The sequence below is a fragment of the Sander lucioperca genome, chromosome 12 (genome assembly GCF_008315115.2).
Source record: "Sander lucioperca isolate FBNREF2018 chromosome 12, SLUC_FBN_1.2, whole genome shotgun sequence".
Taxonomy (NCBI): domain Eukaryota; kingdom Metazoa; phylum Chordata; class Actinopteri; order Perciformes; family Percidae; genus Sander; species Sander lucioperca.
The window spans coordinates 29,975,861-29,998,210 of record NC_050184.1 but is presented as its reverse complement, the minus strand read 5'-3'; the positions used below and the strand labels follow the sequence as shown (position 1 = coordinate 29,998,210).

Here is a 22,350-nt window from a genome sequence, read left to right as displayed (position 1 = left end):
CTCACACAAAGCCTCTGCGTAAGTATGTTGGTCCCAAAAATGAATAGGACATAGGCTTTCAAGTTGCTTCAGATAGCACCGCACAGATGCCTCAGAATGATAGAGCTATAGGCTACAGTTCAGACTCCTTTGGTAGAAATTAACTGATTTCTTATGACACCATATACATTAGGCAGAATACTTGCCACTTTTTATACAGTACATGCAGTTTAGCTACCTCGGTTGAATTACACACCTGTAAAGTTGACATTGCGGATGTACTTGAGCAGCAGTGTGCCGTTGATGGTATCCATCTTGGAGCAGAGGCCAACTTTTCCAGGGCAGAGATCCTTGTGCATGTTATGTAGAGCATGAGCCATGGAATAAACTGCGTCGATCACAAACTGAACCTTCCCTTCTTGTTCGTAGGATGAGTCTTTCCCGATCCGCTCATGATCTAAAAGAAAACATTAACACAAAAATGTGTTTTATGTTCATGAAATTAGGCCCCTCATGGGACTGACTTGATGCATTCATAAACACTTGAAGGAATATTATCACTGATTTAGTTTAAGTTACAGATGTTCCCATGCTGTGTTTCACTGGCTGAGTCAATGCAATCATGACATCCGAGACTAGAATATTTGATGTGACTGACATAATATTCAGAACAAAAAAGCTGCTCCACAATCAGTCAAAAATGTAAGAACTAAACAATGATTGCTAGATGTGTAAAATCAAGCAAATCATAGCCTTTCAAGAGGCTTGATTACTCAATTGTGATTCCATCATTGCTTTACCATATTTAATATATTTAGAGATCGTGTTGAGTTGTGCATGTTAACCACTGATTATATGCTATTTCTTTTATACGTCAATCACAGCCTTTCTCATAATGGTCGTTCGCTCCCTGATAAAACGAGATTTTTCAACAAGACTCTTTTGGTGTTCTATAACCTAATCTGTCTCACCTCAGCTAAAAGCCTTTGCATTACTTGCAGCATCTTGCAAACATCTCAAGATATTCAAGAATCACCAACTTTTAAACTAAGCAAAGGTTGGGCTTCGATAAGGTTGGGGCCATTGTCTGGACGCTCTCAGGTCTTGTTTATATGATCTTTTAGTGTTTATCCCCACAAAGTCACGTGCCACTTCACATCCATTTATCAAGAGTGGTGGAGGGGAAGACACAGCAAGACAAGTCTGATCATTCTTCAGTATTAATGTAATTAGTTATGACAGGTGTATATTAATCATAGCTGGGGTTGTTCTAAAGCTTTGTGTTACCCACGAAGCAAGGTTTCAATTGGCAGCATAATGCTTTTGTTAGCCAATGCCCTGCCAGATAGGTTGAGCAGGAAGAATGACGGCAGGACACTGTTACCGCTTCAAGAAAGAGCAAGAAGTGACTGGAATTAAGCTGCAAGATTAAATAAATTTCATCCTTTTAAAACAGCTGGAGTAGAAATACACCCCTTTTTATGTATGCACCTCTTTACGTTAATCTGATGGCAATTTAACATGTCGGGCTCACTTCAGAATAAACACTGCTGTTTTTCCCCATCGTGGTGTGACTGCGGCAAAAGAGGTTTAAAAAAAAAAAAACTCAGTAATTATCAATACCCAGCAAACTGCTTTATGTACAACATGTGAGCTCATAGGAATAACAAGAGTCCCAACACAATGCCCTGTCATCCAATGAATGTAAACTGTCAGTTCTTAAAACGGGTGGCAAAATGTGCTCTGATAACTTGATAATAAAAATATTAAATAATAATAAATGCATTATTATAATACAATTGATTCATTATCAAAAGATATCAGTGGATTCACTGTGAGAAGCGCAGACAAATGTCCTTCGCACTCACGATGGTCATTTATCAACGTCAAAATCAGTTTTAAAATCCATCAGTGATGCAGCCTGTGAGAAAACAGGCTTTTTTTTTGTTTTTGCAATAACATTTTTGGATTTAACATTAGCAACAACACAGCATTGTGCTTTTTCAGTAGATGCGCTATTGTGTCTGAATGAAGCCGTAATGAACGTGAAAGGATACCTATGTCTGAATAACAAAAAGCCTTTCACAGATAAGATGAAGTCAGCAACGTTACATATTCCATGTCTGAAAAGGGCTATTTACACCAATCAATTCTGTTTGTTGTATGGATTTTAATGTGATAATATATCAGCTGCAGCAGATTTGCTTGTTTGCTAATTGTAATTTTTTTTAAACTAATAGAACTGAGTATAAAGGCAAGTTATGACCTTATGAATAATAGTAGAAAGTAACCTTTTGTTAAGCTTTATTTACTTACCAATAAAGTTATCTGTACCGTCTGGGCAAGTTGAACTGAGTGTTATTTTTTATTTAATTTTCATCACACAATTCTTAAAGCTCCATAATAAAAACAAAATTGTGATAGAATTAGCAGAACACACTTCAGTTCTATCACAGATTTTAGTGCTGTGATGGCTGGGTAAATATTGACACTGCTTTTCCTTCATTCTAATGTGTTGCTTATTTCCCCTTTTCTCAATGAATCCATGAGGACTGCATTATAGATGTGTGCACTCTAAAATGTGTTGTCTGCAGTTGTATTTCCCTTAATGTGACATTACAACAGTTATTTTAAAAGCATGTGAATGACAAGGCATTGGAAACGAATCCCCCCCTTGGAAATACAACATTTTGCATTCAGAAACAGGTAAGACAAGTGATCGTTGAAGTGACAGATAACATTTGAGAATTTTTTATTCTTTGTGAAAATTTGTTAAGAACTTATTGAAGGCAAAGCAAAAACACTGACACCATTTTTTTGTGCTTTGAGTCTTGATGCTTTTTTAGAATAATTAATTCACCTGATTTTGAACTCTACACAACTTAAGGGGGAAAACATGTTTGAAAGTTATAGAGTAATTTGTATTACAGCACCTCATTTCATCTGTAGCACTAATGAAAGAGTCATTCTGAATAATAACTAATGTCAATAACACAATGTGGAAAAGTGGAAAGAGTGATCATGATCAATTTGGTGTGCTCATGTGTATGCTCTAGTGACAATTGGCCACACTGTGCTTTTACAGGCTGTTTTTTTTAATTACTGAAATGTTATTGCTGTGACATTTTGTAATAAGCATGCAAGGTAGCAGTATTTCAGTCCTTTGTGCCACTGCTTTCAATTAAGGTTAACTTCAATAGTACACAACAAATGCTTGGCCTTTTCACTTTCTCATTCACGGGTTTGTAGCGAGACGAACACAACACAGGACGATGTAAACAGTGCATCATGTTCAGATAACAAAAAGCGACATGAAGCAGTTGATAAAGTGAAATCAGGTTTTGTTTGCATGCACTGTTGTAAGATGTCTGTGGCAGCCATTTCTTATCTCAACAGAGACACTTCATTTTAACAGGTTCAAGCTTTAAACAGATGAATAGTATTTGTTTGTCTTGGTGTTTTTATCTAAATGCTCCCCCAGTATTTGCTCGCTGAAAAGAGGCAATTTAACATCCTTGACAAGGCTCTGAGTGTTTAAGCAGCTTGAATATTGCCAGTTATTCTGTAAATGTGCTACAGGCAAAGGGAAGCATGGATAGGCAGTGTGTCTGTTTTTGTGGCTGTCGCAGCCTCTCATTTTATTGTCTCCCTCTCTGAACCACTCTGTTATTTTTCTCTCTCTTTTACACATAGATATACAAAGACATTTGGTAATTAATGCAAGATGCCTCAGAGGTTCGCACTTACAGCACACAGCCATAAGGTCCTGTATGAAGTTTCCTCCAGTTTCCCCTCACTGTCCAAAGCAAGCAAGTCAGAAAAGGCTTTTGGCCCATTAAAATGAAGCAATATGTACTTGTGATTCCATGTCATAGGTTATGACCTCATACAAAGGATTTCAAGGATTTAATGGGCGTAAACAGGTCAAAGTAAAAAAAGAACGGAAAAAGTCACAATGCAAACATTTTGTGCAGCAGAAGTGTTTTTTTTTTTCCTCCTTTCTAATCATTTTAATCATGATCAAAACCCATATCAGACATAATTATTACTAAAATCAGATTGCTATATTGTTATAATAATATTGCATTTTTCTAAAAAACAGTGTTTACAAAGTGTTTTACATACAATCAAACCCAAAGCAGGAAGGGATGTGGAAAAAATGTCATTAAATGTCAAAAAAGTTAACGTTCCTTTTTAGTCCTGGTGATTTTGTGTGTGAGGCCACATGGACAGACATATAAAATCACTTTCACCGAGTTGAAGCCATTGCCTTATAAGTAACAGTCCTACCTACAATCCTGCTCCCTCAACTTGCTCTGCTGCACCGTAGTAGTTGCGGACAGTGTGCTCCCCAGCAGTCAGCTCCCCCTGCTGTCCATAAGGTGACTCTGCACCCATTCCATTTCAGACCCTCCCACCAGCCTTTGGGCCGCGCCTCCTCTTTTACATACGCTTTTGAAATGCCAAACGCTAGCTCAAAATGGAAAAGGTGAATCTTAAAATGTCAAAGGTCAATTGCCAAATGTAAAATTAAAAAGAGAAAATTTCAAATTGAAAATTATAAAGTGCAAAGGCTAAAATAAAATTATTTCTTTTTTTCTATTTGAGATTTTAATTTAAGTATTTCCATTTAAGCTTTTTCATTTCACATTTTGAGTTTCATATTTTATGTTTTTCTTTTCTTATTTCCATTAAGATTTTCAATGTCATCTTTCAATTCAAGATTTCAGTTTGAGCATTCATATTTAAGCTTTGCATTTTACAATTGACTTTTTACATTGTCACTTTTTTTTAAATTGAATTGTGGCATGATTATACGTAGTAGCATAGTAAAATAATGATATTTTTTAATTCGATCTCTTTTTGTTTTCTCTTTGGACTTTCAATTTGAATTATGGATAAATATATCCTCCATAAGACAAAGGACAGGAACTGGATGTTGAAATGTGCTGCAGGAAGGTTAGTCAGCAGTGCAAAACAAGCAGTGATGTGAATGAAGATGAAACCTTGCGACTGTATCTTTTTTTTTTATTATCAGTGCCTTAGAAGTTTTCATCAAGGCAAACCTTGAGATTCTGAAAGAACACAATGCTCCAGAAAGCTCCAGGTCACACTGGATGCTCTTGCTCGCCAATATTCCTTTCAATGGAGGCTAATTGCATCCCTTTTATTCGAGGTAGAGGGGTGCAAAAATTTCATTTTATTACTTGCACACTGTGATTTCTTTCTTTGTGATGCTGAGAATTATAGGCTATCTGTCCAACTAATGTACTTAGATGATAGAGCAGCCTGGATGGTTCTTTATTGGAAGGGCGTAGTTCATTTTGACAAAGTTGGTCAATTTTCAAGAAATGTTTCCGCTTTTTCCAAATGTTAGGGTTTGCTGCTTTTGCTTATCTTACATTATAGTAAAGATTCCCATTGACCAAACAGTTAATAGATAAGTCTAGAAAACAATTCAAAGATTAATCAATTATGAAAATAATCTTTAGTTGCAGCCCTGTCATGCGTGTTCAATTATTGAATCTTAGACTGTGTCAGAGTTTAAGTCAAATCTATAACCTCAATTTCATTTTGGTGTTAACACATTTTGTGCCATATTACCAAGGTAACAGTTACTGCTACTTTCCTTCACCAAACTGAACTGAAATTATGCTGTCATCAAAATGTATTACAAAACATACAGTAAATAGTTTAGGTTTGAGGAAAAGTTTTAAGGGACATCCACTCTTGGTCAACGTAGGTTTTTTTTTTGGCATTAAAAGTCTCTAGAATAATAGTTCAAATGATCTCCTTAGGTGGCCTTAGTGGGTTTGACAAACAGTGGTTGACAACCATTACAACCCCCTCCCATTTTGTTATTCTAATTAAGAAGATTGGGCATCATCACCCAAGGGACAAAAATAGACTACAGTGCTTGTCCTCATAGCTTCCAAAGACACAGTTGTTCAGAGGAAGGGAACTCATTTTTGCAGCTGCAAGCTATGTACAGCACATGGTTTAAACTGCCTTTTAACAAGAATTGATTATAGGAAATGTTAAAGGTAAGAAATTGAGTATAACGAACAGGATATCTTTTCCCCATTGCCATCATACAGAATACATATTCTAAACCACTGCAGGTCAATCATAAATTCTCCACAGTGAAGAGGACGTCTTTTTGTTGTTGTCTCTGGCTTATCTTTTACTCGACCTTGATATACTGTACTTGTTGCAACTTAAGATAATTTCCGTGGTGTCCTTGATGTTTTCAGTGAACAATTGAGCATGCATGCAGGCATGTACTCGTGTCTGATAGCCTTGATGACTCATGTCTGCAGGGATGCAAAGCAACAGAATGACTCAAGCCAGTTTGCTTCATTCAAATTTTAAACCTCGATGCGTGCTGAAATGACATAAACAAGAGGCTGTGCCCATGCAGAGACTTTCATCTCTGCCAACAGCCCAGTATGACAGAAAACCTTTAATTATAGGTAATGCTGCATGGAGTGGTTGGATTGTTGGCAAATTGCTCTATACTGTATTCTACTTTCTAGCATTGTTTCATATTTTAGGATACAAAAGCTAAAGCACTGAACAAACTTCTGTCTAGATTTGAGGACTTTAGATTTGAGTTGGTCTGTTCACTGCATCATTTCTGACCTGTGCCACTGCGATGAGAAAGGAGAATCTAATGCCATGATACTGTGCAACATTTTTCTATTATTACCAATTTGTAAGTGCTCAGGTTGTATCATAGATTCTCATTCATTGTGTTCTGCAAAACAGGATTGCGTTTTCTGGTTCAGCAGCATGAAATAGTTTGATGTACAGTGAATAGTCTGAGCAGATCTGATAGCAAACTTGAGAATAATTGGATTCTACACACCAAACAATTCACATTTGAACCAGTGACAAACTAAAACTATGTTGTTATGACACTGATAGAAAGGTCTTAACAGAATGGAACCATTTTTAAAAGCTTGATAGTACAGTTTTCAAATTTGAAATTTAGAAAAAGCTATTGTGTGGAATTGTTTGCTCAACCTATCTGGCAAGCAGCGATTGTCCAACCATAGCTTAGCAACCGTAACTAGGCAACTGTAAAGGTAGATCATGGAGACATTTTTAACGTTAATGATCAAATAGCATCATATTGCACACCCCTACTGTCAAGATTTGGATTTCTCCAAATGCTGAAGCGTTGAACATGGGGCTCCAGTATGAGCAATGTTTGTCTTTAGAGAGTTTGGAGTCTTGCTCTATTGGATTTGGAGTTGGACACTCCAGCAACTTCAGTTAAACCTGTCACCCGAGATGGTGCTAAATTTGCCAAACTCTTCACTTAGTCCTCATCCTAAAAGCCATTTTTTAATGTGACTGAATTTTGATGAATTGACTGGATGCTCTCGCTGTTCCACTTCCTGGTCGGCTGTTCTAACGCCCCACGGCTCGTGTGAAAATAGACCTGGTACGCATTTTTAGTGGCACAGGGAGGTGCTTCTCGAACAATTCTGGGACGCGCCGCGTCGCGGCTGGTGAAGTACCAAGCATTGACTTGAATGACTGCGATTGCTCTCGGGGGTCATGGCAATGCCGGAATGCACCGCAGACGCGCCTGTTGGAAAATAGGGGTAATCAGATGTCCTAACCACCTCAGGTGGCTCAGTTCAACGCAAAGGAGCAGTGGCTGTACTTTTATTTCCTCATGGATGACTGTGCTTCTTGCCCTATCTCTAAGGTAGATGCCAGTCACCCTCCTGAAAAAAAACATTTCAGCCTCTTGTACCCGCAATCTATTTCTTTCGGTCCTGACCCAGTCTTCATTACCATAGGTAAGGGTAGGAACGAAAATTGACCAGTGGATCGAGAGCTTTGCCTGAACTCCTCTACTTGGGGAGTTGTTGAATTGTATTGTGTTATACTGACAGTTGTTTCTCTGTATAGTGCAGTGGGTGTATTTTAACACATTCGGAGAATTAAAGTAAGGAGGCTATGGTCTGTTCAGGTATTCAAGATAGTATTTTTGCTGCACCCTGGAATATTCACACAGAGGAGTAAAATGATCTGTGGGGTCAGGGGTTACATTGTACATCTGAGGCTACAAAATAAATCTTTTTCACCTCCGGGGCAGCAGATACAAGAACACTGGGAGAAACAGCAGCAATAGGACCTGAATAATACGTTTGCACTGTGTTGTTTTCTTTGCTGTCTAAGTCAGATACACTTTAATGTCTCAGTCCTGGAAAATGACCTGACCATGCTGTTATGGTCCATAAATCAGTTGCCAGTGACTTACATTGTGCGATTAAAAGCTTTGATACCACACAAATAGAATAATTACATGCCTATCTAATCACGTTAGTACTTTAAGAATACCATTTTCCCATCCCTGGTGGGAGCTTTACACAGATTTTTCAAGTGAGTAATTTCCTCTTTTCTACTTTTTAAGTGTGTTGTTTGAAAAACCTGAAGTTGTATAATCACAGGAACAACATATAGGATTTTTAGGTTAAAAGTTTCTCCTATTATTTGCTTGTAACTTGTTGAGGTATTATGTGTGGTTATACAATACAGTATTATAGTGCCTAACAAACGAAGTGGGGACAGGAAATGATGATGCTTACAAAAGGAACAATGGGGAGTATAGTACTTGCAAAAGGATATGAGTGAAATGATAGTACCTCTTCCCTGTAAAAAATGACTATGCCCAGGGGGCTACTCAGAGGAAGAAAAGGGCTGCAGCAATTTAGGCGAAGAGCAGCCACCATGACAACTGATAAATGCACAAATTATTTAAGATTACGTGTTCTCCTGAAACCTGCAAGTGTGAACTGTGGAAGCATATCTCTTTTTTTGCCAAGGGACACACTGTTTTTTTTTTTCCTGAGATGATAATTAAATCTGCGCTTAATTGTTTAGCTCTGCCAGTTCATCTTGTGTACCAATTTAGTATGTCTGTGGTATTTGGTTATATTCTGATGTTGCAGGGTCCAATAATAGTTGGATCAGAAAGCCAAATCTAATAATTCCAATCCAGCACACGATACAACAAACCAGTCATTTCAGTAAAGAAATGTCTACAGAGCTACTATACCATCTGCTCTGAACAATGTGATACTGAAATCTTAATATGAGTTTGCCTTAGTATCTCCAGGAGGCTTAAACAGCAACTTGTCATTTCTGACTATGCTATTCTGTCTTCCTTACGAGGATCACAAAAAAGACATGCAACATCTGTACTCGTGTTGAGATTGAAGACTTTTTCCTCACTAAATAGTATCATCACAAACTGGTATAAGAACCATTCCTGTATCTTACATCAGTATACACTGCTTACATCCATATTAAATAATCACCATTATGGTTCAACAACAGGCTATGGAACGTGATTGTCACCCATATTTTCAACAGAAAGTCCGGAGAACTAAATAATTGCAGGGCTGGGAGATATGGCCAAAATCTTCTATACTGATATAGGTTATTTCATATCTCAGTAACGAATAATTGTTTTCTGGTAATTCAATAAATACATAGTCTATATTAAATAACCACATGGTAAAGCCCATTTTGTAAACTCCTGTGTAAATGAAATACTTGACAAATGAAAAGTACTGAGTATTTTCTCATTTTATTAGGAACTTTAAGTGCTAAATAAACATAACATGTAAGGATCAGAACGTAAAGTGTCGTCCAAATGACGTAAATATTGCCGTAACACAGTTCAGCCACTGGTTTTTCAACATTGCGATAGAATCGATATAGAATAATTTATATAATAGACATTTTTATGTATCGTTTCGATGATATATATTGTCATATCGCCTAGGTTGGCAAGACAACTAGAGTATTTTTTATTTAGTTTAGATTTGTAGTTTCTCCCTAATGTTATTGTAAGATTTATGATCTTGCTCTCATTTCCTTTTGTAATTTTTTATTTTTTACCTTTAGATAGTTTGATGCGACATAAAGGAATGTGCTGTAATGTTTTATGTTGGATAACGTAAGATTTATGATGATTTGGCACTTTTTTCATTTTCTCATCCTTTTCTGGTCTTCGCTATGATGTTTCTTCACCTACTAACCTGGATCGTTGTTTGTGTGTGTGTGTGTTCGCTCAAGGTGTTTTGTTCACCAGCACAATTTCCGCGGTCCTCAGATTGGATAATTGAGGGAGTCTATGTGTAAATATATGGAACTGTTGTGATGCTATACCTGACGAAGGTCAAAAAAGACTGAAACCTCATTAATAAATATTCCAGCAGTCAGCTAGACAGTGTGTGGGTGTTTTCTCATTTGTATTCAAAAATAAATGAACACGACATTCCTACCCTTTCTTGGAGATTGATGGCATACAAACTCTTCTAAACCATATCACACTGATACTTTGTGTACTGGAAATATCATCCACCTGAAATTTGTTTAGAATAATGTGTATGACTGAGTATTATTTTTTTGTTTCTGTAACCAGCACATAGTTTATGTTGACTTGACTGTTACCATGGCCACTGCAACATACACATGAGGAATGTATTGCCTGGAAACATTACAGGTGCCAGCAATAATTCAGTCAGTCTGCACTACTTGAGATGCAGCGTTGCGCTACACACTGGGATGAGAGACAGGCCTGGAGAGCCTACTGATTTTAACGACCTGAAAGCTTGTTTCTAATGGGCTGATTGAATTTACTATTGATTATGTTTTCAGCGCATGCGGTGGCATAGTTTTGTGATTGATATTGTCACCCGCTGCAAATTGAAGTAACCAAGAGACGAGTAATGGGAACATAAAATTCTTTCGGACGAAATTAGAGATTCTCCTTCACTTATCTACACCAATTACATGTAACCTAAATTAGAGGGGCATTATGGTTTTCTCCCCGATGACAAATACACATACCTATGCATACCAAGTACACACACACACACATGCACACACACTGTAGCCTATTCGCAGCAAACCCAATCAATATACTTGGTCGTTGATTGAGTGCTTTCCATTGACCAAGTGCCTTCTATGCTCTTGAGTGTAGACTCACTTGTGCATTTTTTGATGCCAGATCCTTTCTTCACAGCGTGCCGACTAAGCTTGCATTGGAAGTTATTCTCCCAGAACTCTGCAAACCAGATATTCCTTCTGTTGTTCTCTAGTGTTCGGCTGATGAAGTAGCGATCAAAACCTGAAAGAAATAAGATGCTGTTAGGATTTAATCTATCACGTTTTCACATTCGAATATGCTCAGCAAAATGTAAACTATATTTTGGGCCGGTCATAGTCGGTAAATTTGGTGATGATTCCAAATGAGCTGAGTATTTACTCAAAGCCCAGCTAGAACAGAAGCTTTGCAATCAGAAATATCAGCAATCCAAAAAATCAATCAACCTTGTTCTGCAGAATATCTTTAAGCCATACAGGAGTATGTAATCATCCAATGATATGGAAACTAAGTAAAATCTACTATATTTATGTTTTGACATGGCTACATTATCTATAGACCGTTTTATTCCCACTTTATCAACATCTTTTCCCAACATTGTTAAAAAAAAATCAGTAGCTCTACATATACAATAATAGCATAAGGAAAATATACCCGATATGGTACAATATTGATTTAATCAATATAAAAGGTAAGAAACAGCAATGACACTTATGTCCAATGTGACTGTATATGGCGGAAAACAGACAGTACAACCCATTAATGACCATCTGAAGTCCATCCCACTAAAAATAATTTATTGTGAATGTAGAAGGGAGATATGATTAGTGGAGGCAAACATACGCTGCAATAAGCAGAAAAGTGGCAGACGTATCAAGGTTTTATTTCATAAAAAAACATTGATGTAAGAAAATAAACTGTTATGAGCCTTCTGTAAGGTAAAGTTAAGAAGTGTGTCATGAATACCTTTGATGGACTGTCGTTTGGGTAGGATGGTGACAGCACCTTCTGCCATTTCTTCCTGGTTCAGTATTGGGGAGATTTTGGAGCCCCAGCTGTCTGAACCTACCCAGATGAAATGGCCGGTTTGATTGGCCTTCTTAGCTGCCTGAAGGAGCCGCCTTTGGGACAGAGGAAGAAAGCAATGTTTAATTGTACCATATAATGTTGTGTTGTCAGTGTTTTCATTTATTTTCTGTATTTACATGCATATCGGTGATAAATTACCAATGAAAGAAGGCTCCTATTTTAAATGCACTGTAAAGAGGAAATGTAGCTGTCACACAGGTGATTCCATAACTAGAATATCCCATTCTGAGTCTGGACAAAGTTGCACCGAGGCACTTTAGTTGAATTAAAAAGCCACCATAGGCACACTATCCATTCCCAGTGCAGAGTAGTTCTTCTTGGCTGTGGCAGAATGTCACCCTTGCCACATTTGTCCAGGCTTGTTGCCAATGGAAGTAAGTTTGCGGTGCTGTAAAAAACTGCCAGTGAGCTCTTCTGTAGCAGCAGAGTTACATCAAGAAAGCTTGAGCACAGCAACATAAAATTTAAACACAGCCACCCGGCATGTGAAGCATCACCGACCCTCATATCTCCCCAATGCTGCTTGAATCAGCTTTTTTTACATGGCCGTCTTAACATCTCGTATAAGACTTTGTAGGTGAAAAAAGGACAATACAATGTTGTAAAAATACTACAGTTTTTTGTAATATGTAGAGTGGGAAAGCATGAGTCATCTCTAACTGTATGTCTTTTTACCTTGTAGTTTAATGGCCCCAGGGAATATGTTTTGATTATTAATGATTTTTCCCAGTGTCTGGTCTTCAGAAATTTAGTGAAATGAACATGTCTTAAGATGCAGTTATGTGCTTCATGTAGGAAAAATGCGAAAAATGGATTTTCTCACAGGAGGATATTACATAACAGAGCCACAACTAGACAGGCTGAAACATCTAACACAGTGAGAAGTGAAGGTGTTGCGTTGAGGTCGTGGATGTGCGTATACAGTACTGTACATTTCTCCTTTGACCAGGTTCAGTTTCCAACTCACATTAAGTTCTTTACTGTGTAAAATTGTAATTACAAGAAACTTTACTAAAACTGCAACAAAAGTTGTTTTACTTACCTAATTTTAAGTTAGAATTTCAGGTGATAATTAATTGAACATGAAAAAGGCAATATGTGTTAATGTTAAAAATCAGGTGGAGGAATTAAATGTTCACATAGCGCACAATGCAAGATGATTTAATGTTATGAAGCCATGTTTTCCTACATAGTAAACACAGCGAAGGACAAACCTACCTACGTGCCTAGATTAGAAAAAGCAAAACCACAAACGGTATTTCTCTTACTCTCTTTAAGGCTGAGAAAAGGCAGTATTGTATTTAAATATTTAAGTAGCACATTATAGAGCTCCTTCAAAACGGCTCAAGTTTGTTATACTTTCTATGTAGACAATTTGGGGTTCTTACTAGTCTGCGGCCAGCTCACATTGACTGGGTTCAAGGATAGAGCAGGCCTGCAGTTCTGAAATCCCCCTGGCTTTCTGTAATTACTATATATCCAGACTATTACCCGTTATCAGGACCGGATTAAGTCAATGAGCACTGGGACTTCTGCCCTGTTCATCATCAAGAGACGGCCCCAAATCACTGCTCACTTCCACCAGGGATACACTGGCCTACTAACTGCCGGGAAACCCTTTCCCTTACAAAGCCACAACAGTGCTGTGTGTGTTGATTCAGCCTACAACTAATTAACTGGTTCTCAATGCGGACTATTCGTCTTAATAATAGATAATTAATTTGAATTGATACATTTGTGTCCACGCAAGGAAAGCAGAGACACTGTTGTACTTTCTTATAATGTGGTCAGAATGGATGAGGACAACATAGGGGGTGGACAAAATATTAGAAACACCTTTCTATATAATGCATCTCAATACAACACCATAATGAAATAGAGCCTTAAAAAATGACCATGGAGTGCAGTCAACCCCTCTCTGACCATCTCAACAAAAAAATAAAGTTTTATAGCAAGGGTAGTATCAGTGGTGGCAGTAATACTCAGATAATTTACTTAAGTAAAAGTAGTAATACCACAGTGGAGAAATACTCTGTTAGAAGGAAAAGTATTGTATTCAGAATTTTCCTTAAGTACAAATGCAGTATTATGAGCAAAAAGTATTCATTAAGTAGAATCACCCCTAACAAAATGTTTTGTATGTAAGCTCTTGACCCGTCACTGACTTTGTCAAATAAATGAAGTGGAAAACTTCAAGTAAAGAGCAAGTACCTCAGAATTATACTTAAGTACAGTACTTAGACTTAATAATGATTTCTACCAGTGGGTAGCTGTTATTTAACAGCATGGCTGTTCCATTGTGTTGCATTAGATCACACCATTTCTTAGTGCTTAAAACTACTTTACTTGTGTGAAATACCTGTGAAAACATTGTCTCTGACAAAGCTAAAGAAACTGTGAATACACCCAAAGATAATTATATTGGCGTTTATAACTCATAAATATTAACATGCGTGTAGCAGACAAGGAAAAAGGCAATTTAATTTCTTTATGCACACAGGAGACATTTGTGACATTTGAAGGCCAGCTGCAGAGGCAGCCTCAGGTGAAGACATTTCTAAACATTTATCACTTTAGCAGATTTTGGAAACTCTTAAACAGCTTTACTTCAACTTATCAAAACACAGTGTATTTTTATCTAAACATAATGACAGGTAAATGTTATGAAGGCAGTATCAAGGAGTGGTCAAAAGTGGTTGAGATAAGTCAGGTTTAAAGTTGTATTAACTGACAGCAAGTAGGATTCCACTGCACTCACCTGATGTCATCCTCATTAGCAAAGATAATGACTACTCGGGCGTTGGGGTTCTCACTCAGCCTGCGTATAATCTTGTCAAACTCTCCAGTCCTTGGCTCACGTGGTATTTTCACGGACTGGGAAATGCACAGACCACCTAATTGGAAAGCACAAGAGAAAAAAATGTCCAAATAAAAATGGGTTTAAGAAAAAGAAAACTGCCTTTTCTTCTGTAAAACTCCTGAACCGATCTCATTAGCTGACATTTTAATGTTAAATGCATATTAATGTTGCAGTCCCAGATGTGTTTTTTCAAACTCTTGGTCACCAGAAATATTTGTTGGGTTCTTGGATTTTTTCTTATTTCTTTTAACACACAAATCTTTTTCAATCATCTGGACTTTTTATGATACATGCACTAATAAATGTGCACAGGTACAATATTTCACAGCATGAGGGATGCCAAGTATTAAAAACAATCTTTCCTTGGACCTCAAGGGGCAACTTTGAGACATGGAGACCCATCAATTCAGTTTATGGACCTGCCAGTGAGACCAGGGGGATTTGGTAGCATTTGGAAGTACATACATTTTGTAATTGAAAACTGGTTCCATTTGTTCAGAGTCATGTTTCTTATTACATAGGTTGTTTCATTTTGTAAAAACTACTGTTTACTAAATGTCTTCTTCTTCTTGCCTGAAGAGTCATTGATTAGTTTGGTTTAGCTTGATAGGCACTGGCCAGCCCAACACCTACAGTACAGTAATTCCCCTCGAATCAGTTTAACAGAGCCCTCAGGCTCTTAGAAATGCTCTAGTATTGAACACAAGTCGAAGGGCAACAGAGGATGTTCCCTGGTTACCAACAAGCAAAGGCGTTTTAATTCCCAATGCAACATTTCAGGATAACTGTTTTGTCGCCCTGCCAAAATGCCACAGAGAGTATGTGCATGCTAATGAATGTCCCTTTTGTGACCCAGTACAAAGCCAGCCCAATGAACAATCAATGCAGGAATAATACCCTCTAGTTCAGTTCATGGCAGCCAGACTCACACTATAAAACAAAGCCTGGCCCCAGCTCAGATACTATAATAATAACAGATTGGGAAACTGGAAATATGAGTAAAGAGTAGGGGATTCCATTACGTTAACAATGATGTTGGGCTGTTTTGCTCATGGGTACAAAAGTCACTTCCGGTTAATTCAGTGAGGAGCTTCAGTCAGCGGCCTGCAACATTGTTCTGATTGTACACTGTGGATGATTTTAATGATGTTTCCTTTCTCTTCAAACTCGTGCTTTTGCTATTTCATTTTTTTTTTCAGATAGGCTGCATGTATGGGTTTCCTGTGGTGATGCATGTCATAGCTAGAGCATGACATTTAAGGCTCATACATTCACTTGGCTGGTTAATGGATTAGCTATTTTGTGGAGGAATAGACTCATTTCTTTGCGTGTACTGGCCCATGTCTTGTTGTTGGGGGATGTTTCCTTCTGCACTTTTTTTTTCATCACGGTCGCATCAAACCCCTAATTTCCTTATTTTCCCAGTTCCTAAACCTAACTTGAATATCACAGTTAACACGGATTTTATCAAGAGTCTGGAAATTTCGAAGATTGCAACATACATGTTAAACTTAATGAACTGCGGCCAGATGTATTTAAACGAAAAAACATGCATTTCCCACCTCACACATACTTCAGACCAGTCGTACATGTTTTTTAGCCTGATCTGAGGGTGATATAAGGTGGAGATGGAAACGTAAAATGAAAAGACACAATCCGATAGTAGAAACGTTGTTTAGGTCTTAACAGTGATCAAAACTGCATTCAGTTTTGATTAATTACTTTTGTGTGTTCAATTCCATTACTCTTTTAAGATACATTGGAGGCATCATTTGATTTTCCTGTCTATCTTCTCCTTTTATTTAAATGAATGATATGTGCCTGAGCTGAGCAGATGTTTTACTGAACAACAATTTAAAATATATATGCAAGTATGCAAGCAAACCATTTCACAGAGCACAATATGTTAAAGTGCTCATATTATGCTCATTTTCAGGTTCATAATTGTATTTAGAGGTTATATCAGAAAAGGGTTTACATTGTTTAACTTTAAAAAAACACCATATTTTTGTTGGACTACAATAGAGCTGTTTGGAGAACAGTGTTTTCTGTTGGAGATGGTAAGTCCCTTTGTGGTGGACTTTGGGCTTTTTCACTTTGTAAACCTATAACATGCATAAAAAAGATATATAACACAATGAAGGAAAGGGAAAAAGACAAAAAAGCATAATATGAGCACTATAAGGCTTCGATTAAACTGAAGCAGAGGTTTATTTGTCTAATTCTGTGTCATTACACTACCCAGACAGGCACATGGGAAATTTAGCAGCGGCAGCATAGAGGTAGCACTCTGCTCTCAAAGACTATCAATCATTAGATTCTATGTCTTTGCCACACTGGTACTTCAGTCCCCCATTCCCACAACATCTGCTGTGTGGAAGCAGAGCACTCATCCCTTCCTTTCCTTCTCTTCTCAGATCAGCAGCAGCAGGCTGCAGCATTGCTTAACCTCTGGAGAGAACACCAAGAGGACCAGGGGGATAAAAACCCTGCCTGTGGGAGTTGAGGCACATTGAACAAGGCACTCCATGGGCCCAGTGTTCCAACTCTGTTGCCTGTAGGGTAGACACGGCCATTTGCTTTATTGCTAACACTACTCATTCATCCATGCATCTGTCCACCCATTCCTCTCTAAGTACAGGATGGTCAAATACATGGTCCCCTGACTCAAGGACCCCAATTCAAACTCCATGATAGGGAGCAGCTACTAAATAACACACTCAATCCATAATTGCTCAAGTATGAATTTCTCTTTCTCTGTTCTGTAGCAAACTCTACACTCTACCCTCAAGGTTCACTATGTCAGTTGTTTTCATGACACACACAGATACATACAGTGCATAACATGCAAACTTCATAATAATGTTTTCTTCAGTGTTTGCATGCTGAAATATCTTTCACACAGTTAATGTAGCTGTGCAGAGCTGCTCCTAAAGGACATTTTCATACAACCTAAGTGGCTTTTAATTGGTCTTGGTAATTATAGGCCTTGCATTATACATTCTAATGAAACAAGTCTCTTATGAGGCATCAGATTTTCAATAAAACACTGTGCTGGATTTCAGTTTGACACCGGAAAGGATGCAATTAGGGAGTCTCCCCCTTCTCTTGTCTGCGCACCGCTTCTAATCAGACTTCCCTGAAACTGAACTAGACCACCATCTCCCACCTAATGTGACTTTGTAAATAGAGGAATTATAAAGCAATTAATTACAAATGTGTAGCAGCCCTGAAAAAAAAACACTATTTACCATATTGTTTGCATCTCCAGAGACGTACAGGATCGTCGTTGATTAATTATAGTTATATATCAAAATTACCGGAAACTTATGTGAAGATTAACAATCATTGTATTGTGTAACACCTAACTGAAAAAAATGTGCATTAAGGTTTAAACTGAATCAAAACTTTAATTAATCTTCACATTAAGCTACTTTGGTCATTTTTCCAATGACCTGTTGAAGTGTGCCAAAATCTCAATAAATTATCTTTCCATAAAAAGTTTACCAAGAAAGTCAAATCTACTGTATTAAGCAAAGCATCCTTCATACGGCACATACTGCTGAAAATTTCATGAGCAGTTTATTTCTCTCACAACACTCATCCTATACCACTCTTAACATGTGAGCCACTTCTCAAAACCTACCTCTAAAAATATCCGTTGCTGAGGAGACTGCGAGCCTCCTCTCTTGTGTCTTCCATTGTCAGCCTTGGTCTCTGGTCTCCTAATAGCTCAGAACACTAATATTCCTTCTCATTTGACACCCTTGGGAGAGACTGCGCCGTCATGAACATTAAAGTGCCCATATTATGAAAAAATCACTTTTTCTGGGATTTGGGGTGTTATGTTGTGTCTCTGGTGCTTCCACACACATACAAACTTTGAAAAAAATCCACCTATGCTGTTTAGAGTGAGATACAGTTTCTGAATGTGTCCTGCCTTCAGTCTCTGGGTGAGCTGTTCAAAATCGGCACGGCTTGTGATGTCACAAGCCGAAACGAGCAGGCTAACCGCAACCATTAGCTCGTAGCGTTAGCATGCTAACGCTATGGCTAATGCTAGCATGCTAACGGTAGCATGCTACCTTGTTCTCAATAGCAAAGCACTGCTACAACACACACAAGTTCACCATAATCTACAAAAGAACTACTTACATGTGCGCCCTCATTTAGAAGTCTCCCAGCTAATCCTGCCTTGTAACTGACCAAAGTTGTAGAAACAGCCTTTCTTTTACTGTCTATGGAGCTAGCTAGCTGACATGATCTACATCTGAGCTACTGGGCATGTGCAGTGCAATCAAAGATAGTACAGAAGAAGAAGAAGAAAAGAGGTCTCACTCTGTAGCTAAAACAGAGACCAGCTGAAAAGAGGATCTGCAGCAGTGAGATAGAGCACTGCAGTACAACACAAATATGGTGTTTTTTGAAAATTAAACCATGTAAACCTATTCTGGTACAACCTTAAAATACAATTATGAACCTGAAAATGAGCATAATATGGCTGCTTTAAATATTCCCTGGCACTATGGCCGATTGCACCACAGCTCATGTGCTTGTTTAAAAGTAGTGCAGAAGTACACAAAATACACCCAGGTGGGCGTTGTGGGGAAGGTGCAGGTAAATAAATAGCCTTTTTATTGGGATGCCCTGTGTGTAAATACCTTCACAGGCAGGCTTAATTTGCAGCTGGAGAACAGTACTAGCAACAAAAATATAGAGATCTAAAACTAAATTAATGTTGCTTCAATAATTCTTAATCACTGTAGGTTTGAAAAATCACTGAAAAATCAACGCTGAATGAAAACATTAACACCGTAGCTGCCAAACACATCTGAGCTATTGCAGTCCAGGGGTTTATAAATTAATTAAAATTAATGAATGTATTATTGACGTGAATATGTGCCACATGCACATTTAAAGAGGTTACTTCCCCAAGCAAAAGACACCATAGAGGAGGGAAGAGTAAACCGTATCTACATGTGTGTTAACTCAGCAGTAGTCTAGCATTGCCAGGCCTTCCTCCACAGCGCTGCGGAGGAGGGTCTGGCGAGTCCACACAGCATTCCGGGATGGGAGAAAAACGTGCTCTGGTTTATTGCCATTTCTTTAAACCAATCACAATCGTCTTGGGCATCTCTAAGCACCGGGCAGAGCCACGGTGCCGCTGCAAAATAGCCTCTGGAAGGAACTTGTTTTGGTGGAACGTGTATGTTCAAAAGTTGTTTTAGTCATGCAACATAAAACTCAGATTGGACAGATAGTCTAGCTAGAAGTCTGGATTTACCCTGCAGAGATCTGAGGATTCAGTTAACCATAGTCCTCATAAATCCACCGGAGTTTAGAATACCAACACAAAGAAAGAGGAAGGTAACGGACATCCGGCCGAAAAGCGGAATTTCCGGAGCAATCCTGGAATTGAAACGTCGTGGATATAGACTAACGCAGCAGAGATAAAAAATTAAATAAGAAAAGTTGAGCTATTAGAAAATGAATATTTGAAAGCAATACAGAATCCCTGAGAGCCTGCATTATATTTAAATATGTTTTTATATTTTTAATTGTCACCTGTGTTTGCCTTTACATAACCTCTGGGCTACCAGCCCAAGTTGCCCACCTATTATTTCTCCCAGCCCACCCTAATATAGCAGGCTAAAACCAGCCTTGGTACTGTAGCTGTTGTTTATTTTGGCTGCAAATGATTTGTTAGGCAACAGACACAATCAGTTAATAATTAGAAAGCCTGTTTGAGCTGCCCAGAGCTTTGAATTCCCATCTGCTTTGAACAGCAGTGTTGTTCCATCTATTCATTGATAGTCCCGTATATACTGTCTGGCTGCTGACCAGTAGTCTAATGTACAGAACAGCAACACTCGGCCTTGGTGGTGTGATCACAGTGGTTCACATTATACAAATACTCTCAGAGGAGATGAAAGTCATGAAAAATGTTGTGAACCCAAACAATATGATGTGGACAGCACTAAATAGGGAAATAAATAATATCCCCTTCTGATTTAGTAAACTGTATACCAAATGATTTAAGCAAATCAGTTGATCAGAGGCCTATGATAAACTGGCAACCTGTCCAATGTTTCTCTGACTTTCATCCAATGCATGCTGGGACACACTCGGGCCCCCAAGAGTGAGAGAAAATGGATGGAATTGATTTTAAACAAAAAAAAACAGTAACGGGTAAACGTGTAAAATCCTGACCAATCTCTGGTAGAAAAATGTTGCCGTAGAAGAACTGCAGGGAGTGTGCTGTGTTCTGATATTGGTACATTATTCACAGATTGTGTTTGCCCCACTTATCAGAAATGTAGCTGCCGGAGAGTGGTAGTTAAATTCTGGGTGGAGAGAGAGTGGGCTGAAATCATTAGGGACGCTGACCCTGAACAGAAAAGGCCCAGGTTCAGTCCCCTGTTCCAGCAACCCCCCTGCTAAAGTGTCCTGGAGCAGGACCCTAAATCCCACACAGTCCCTAAGGCGCTCTTCTGTCGCTGGCTCTTACCTCACTGTGCAAGGCTGAGGGGATAAAAAGAAATGAATTTCTCCTCAGGGGATCAATTACAGTATAATATCCCATTATAATTATTATAGACTGCTGAGCCACAAAGACAGCCCAAAACTACCAAATGTTATACTTCTCTGTCATATTATGGGGATGGCTCAGGTTATTTTACAGACAGTAACTGACCTGTTCCTGCCTGCAACATGGTAAAAACAACACAAATCATAGAAAATACTGCTTTTCACTTTCCCCAACCAGATTTATCCTGCCGATCCGGGGGATTGAACCGACAATTTTTCTGGTTTGAACCACATGACTGGCTTTCATATTAGAGGGGAGAAGATAAATGACCCGAATTCCACCTATGTATCATTTGTAATTTGTCTTTATTATGCCGAGCATGTGTCATTTTCCACATCTATAAGCCAACATTGTGTAAATGGAGTGCATTTTACAGTATATGTGTGTGTACAGTGTATTTTCATTTAAAATTTCGAACACATGAATGTGTCTGAGCCTGCACAACCTATCAGGGACTTGCTGAGTCTCCAGGTTAATATCTGAGACCAGCTTTGATCTGGATTACATGATGAGTCCTAGGTTCACCATGATGTACTGCTTGGAAAATGAGGCTGGACGGTGGTTGAATGTGAGGTTGGCGAGAATCAAGTTTCTCCTCTCAGATATCACTGAGCAGCACACAAACACTTGCTCTGTCTGCCTTTGCTCTGCTAATGTAAATACGTGTCTACAGCAGGTTAGATACTGAGAGACAAGGAAAATAGAAAACCCCCTGTGTTATGGAACGAAATGCAACATTGCAATATGAATAACCTTATTGAAAATGTTTTTATCGAGTTTTGAATCTGTTTTGTGGTGCATTTTGAGGCTGCATATTGTAATGTTGCTAAATTGGTCTGTACTACATTGGAAGATGTATTTGGCCTCTCATTCCTACATAGATGGGAAGACAAATATTACAGGATTCTTACAATGCAT

The 22,350-nt window shown here is 38.3% G+C and overlaps 1 protein-coding gene across 2 annotated transcripts in view; it reads right to left on the bottom strand.

Annotated features, from left to right (window-relative positions):
- LOC116062114 (metabotropic glutamate receptor 4-like) overlaps positions 1 to 22,350 on the bottom strand; it is a 219,031-nt gene that overhangs the window by 28,759 nt on the left and 167,922 nt on the right. For both annotated transcript variants that reach the window (XM_036007991.1, XM_036007990.1), the window contains exons 4-7: positions 14,742 to 14,877; positions 11,861 to 12,015; positions 10,997 to 11,137; positions 236 to 436 (exon numbers count right to left, since the gene is read on the bottom strand). In XM_036007991.1, the coding sequence (XP_035863884.1) occupies positions 236 to 436; positions 10,997 to 11,137; positions 11,861 to 12,015; positions 14,742 to 14,877 (633 nt within the window). The remainder of the gene's footprint in view (positions 1 to 235; positions 437 to 10,996; positions 11,138 to 11,860; positions 12,016 to 14,741; positions 14,878 to 22,350) is intronic.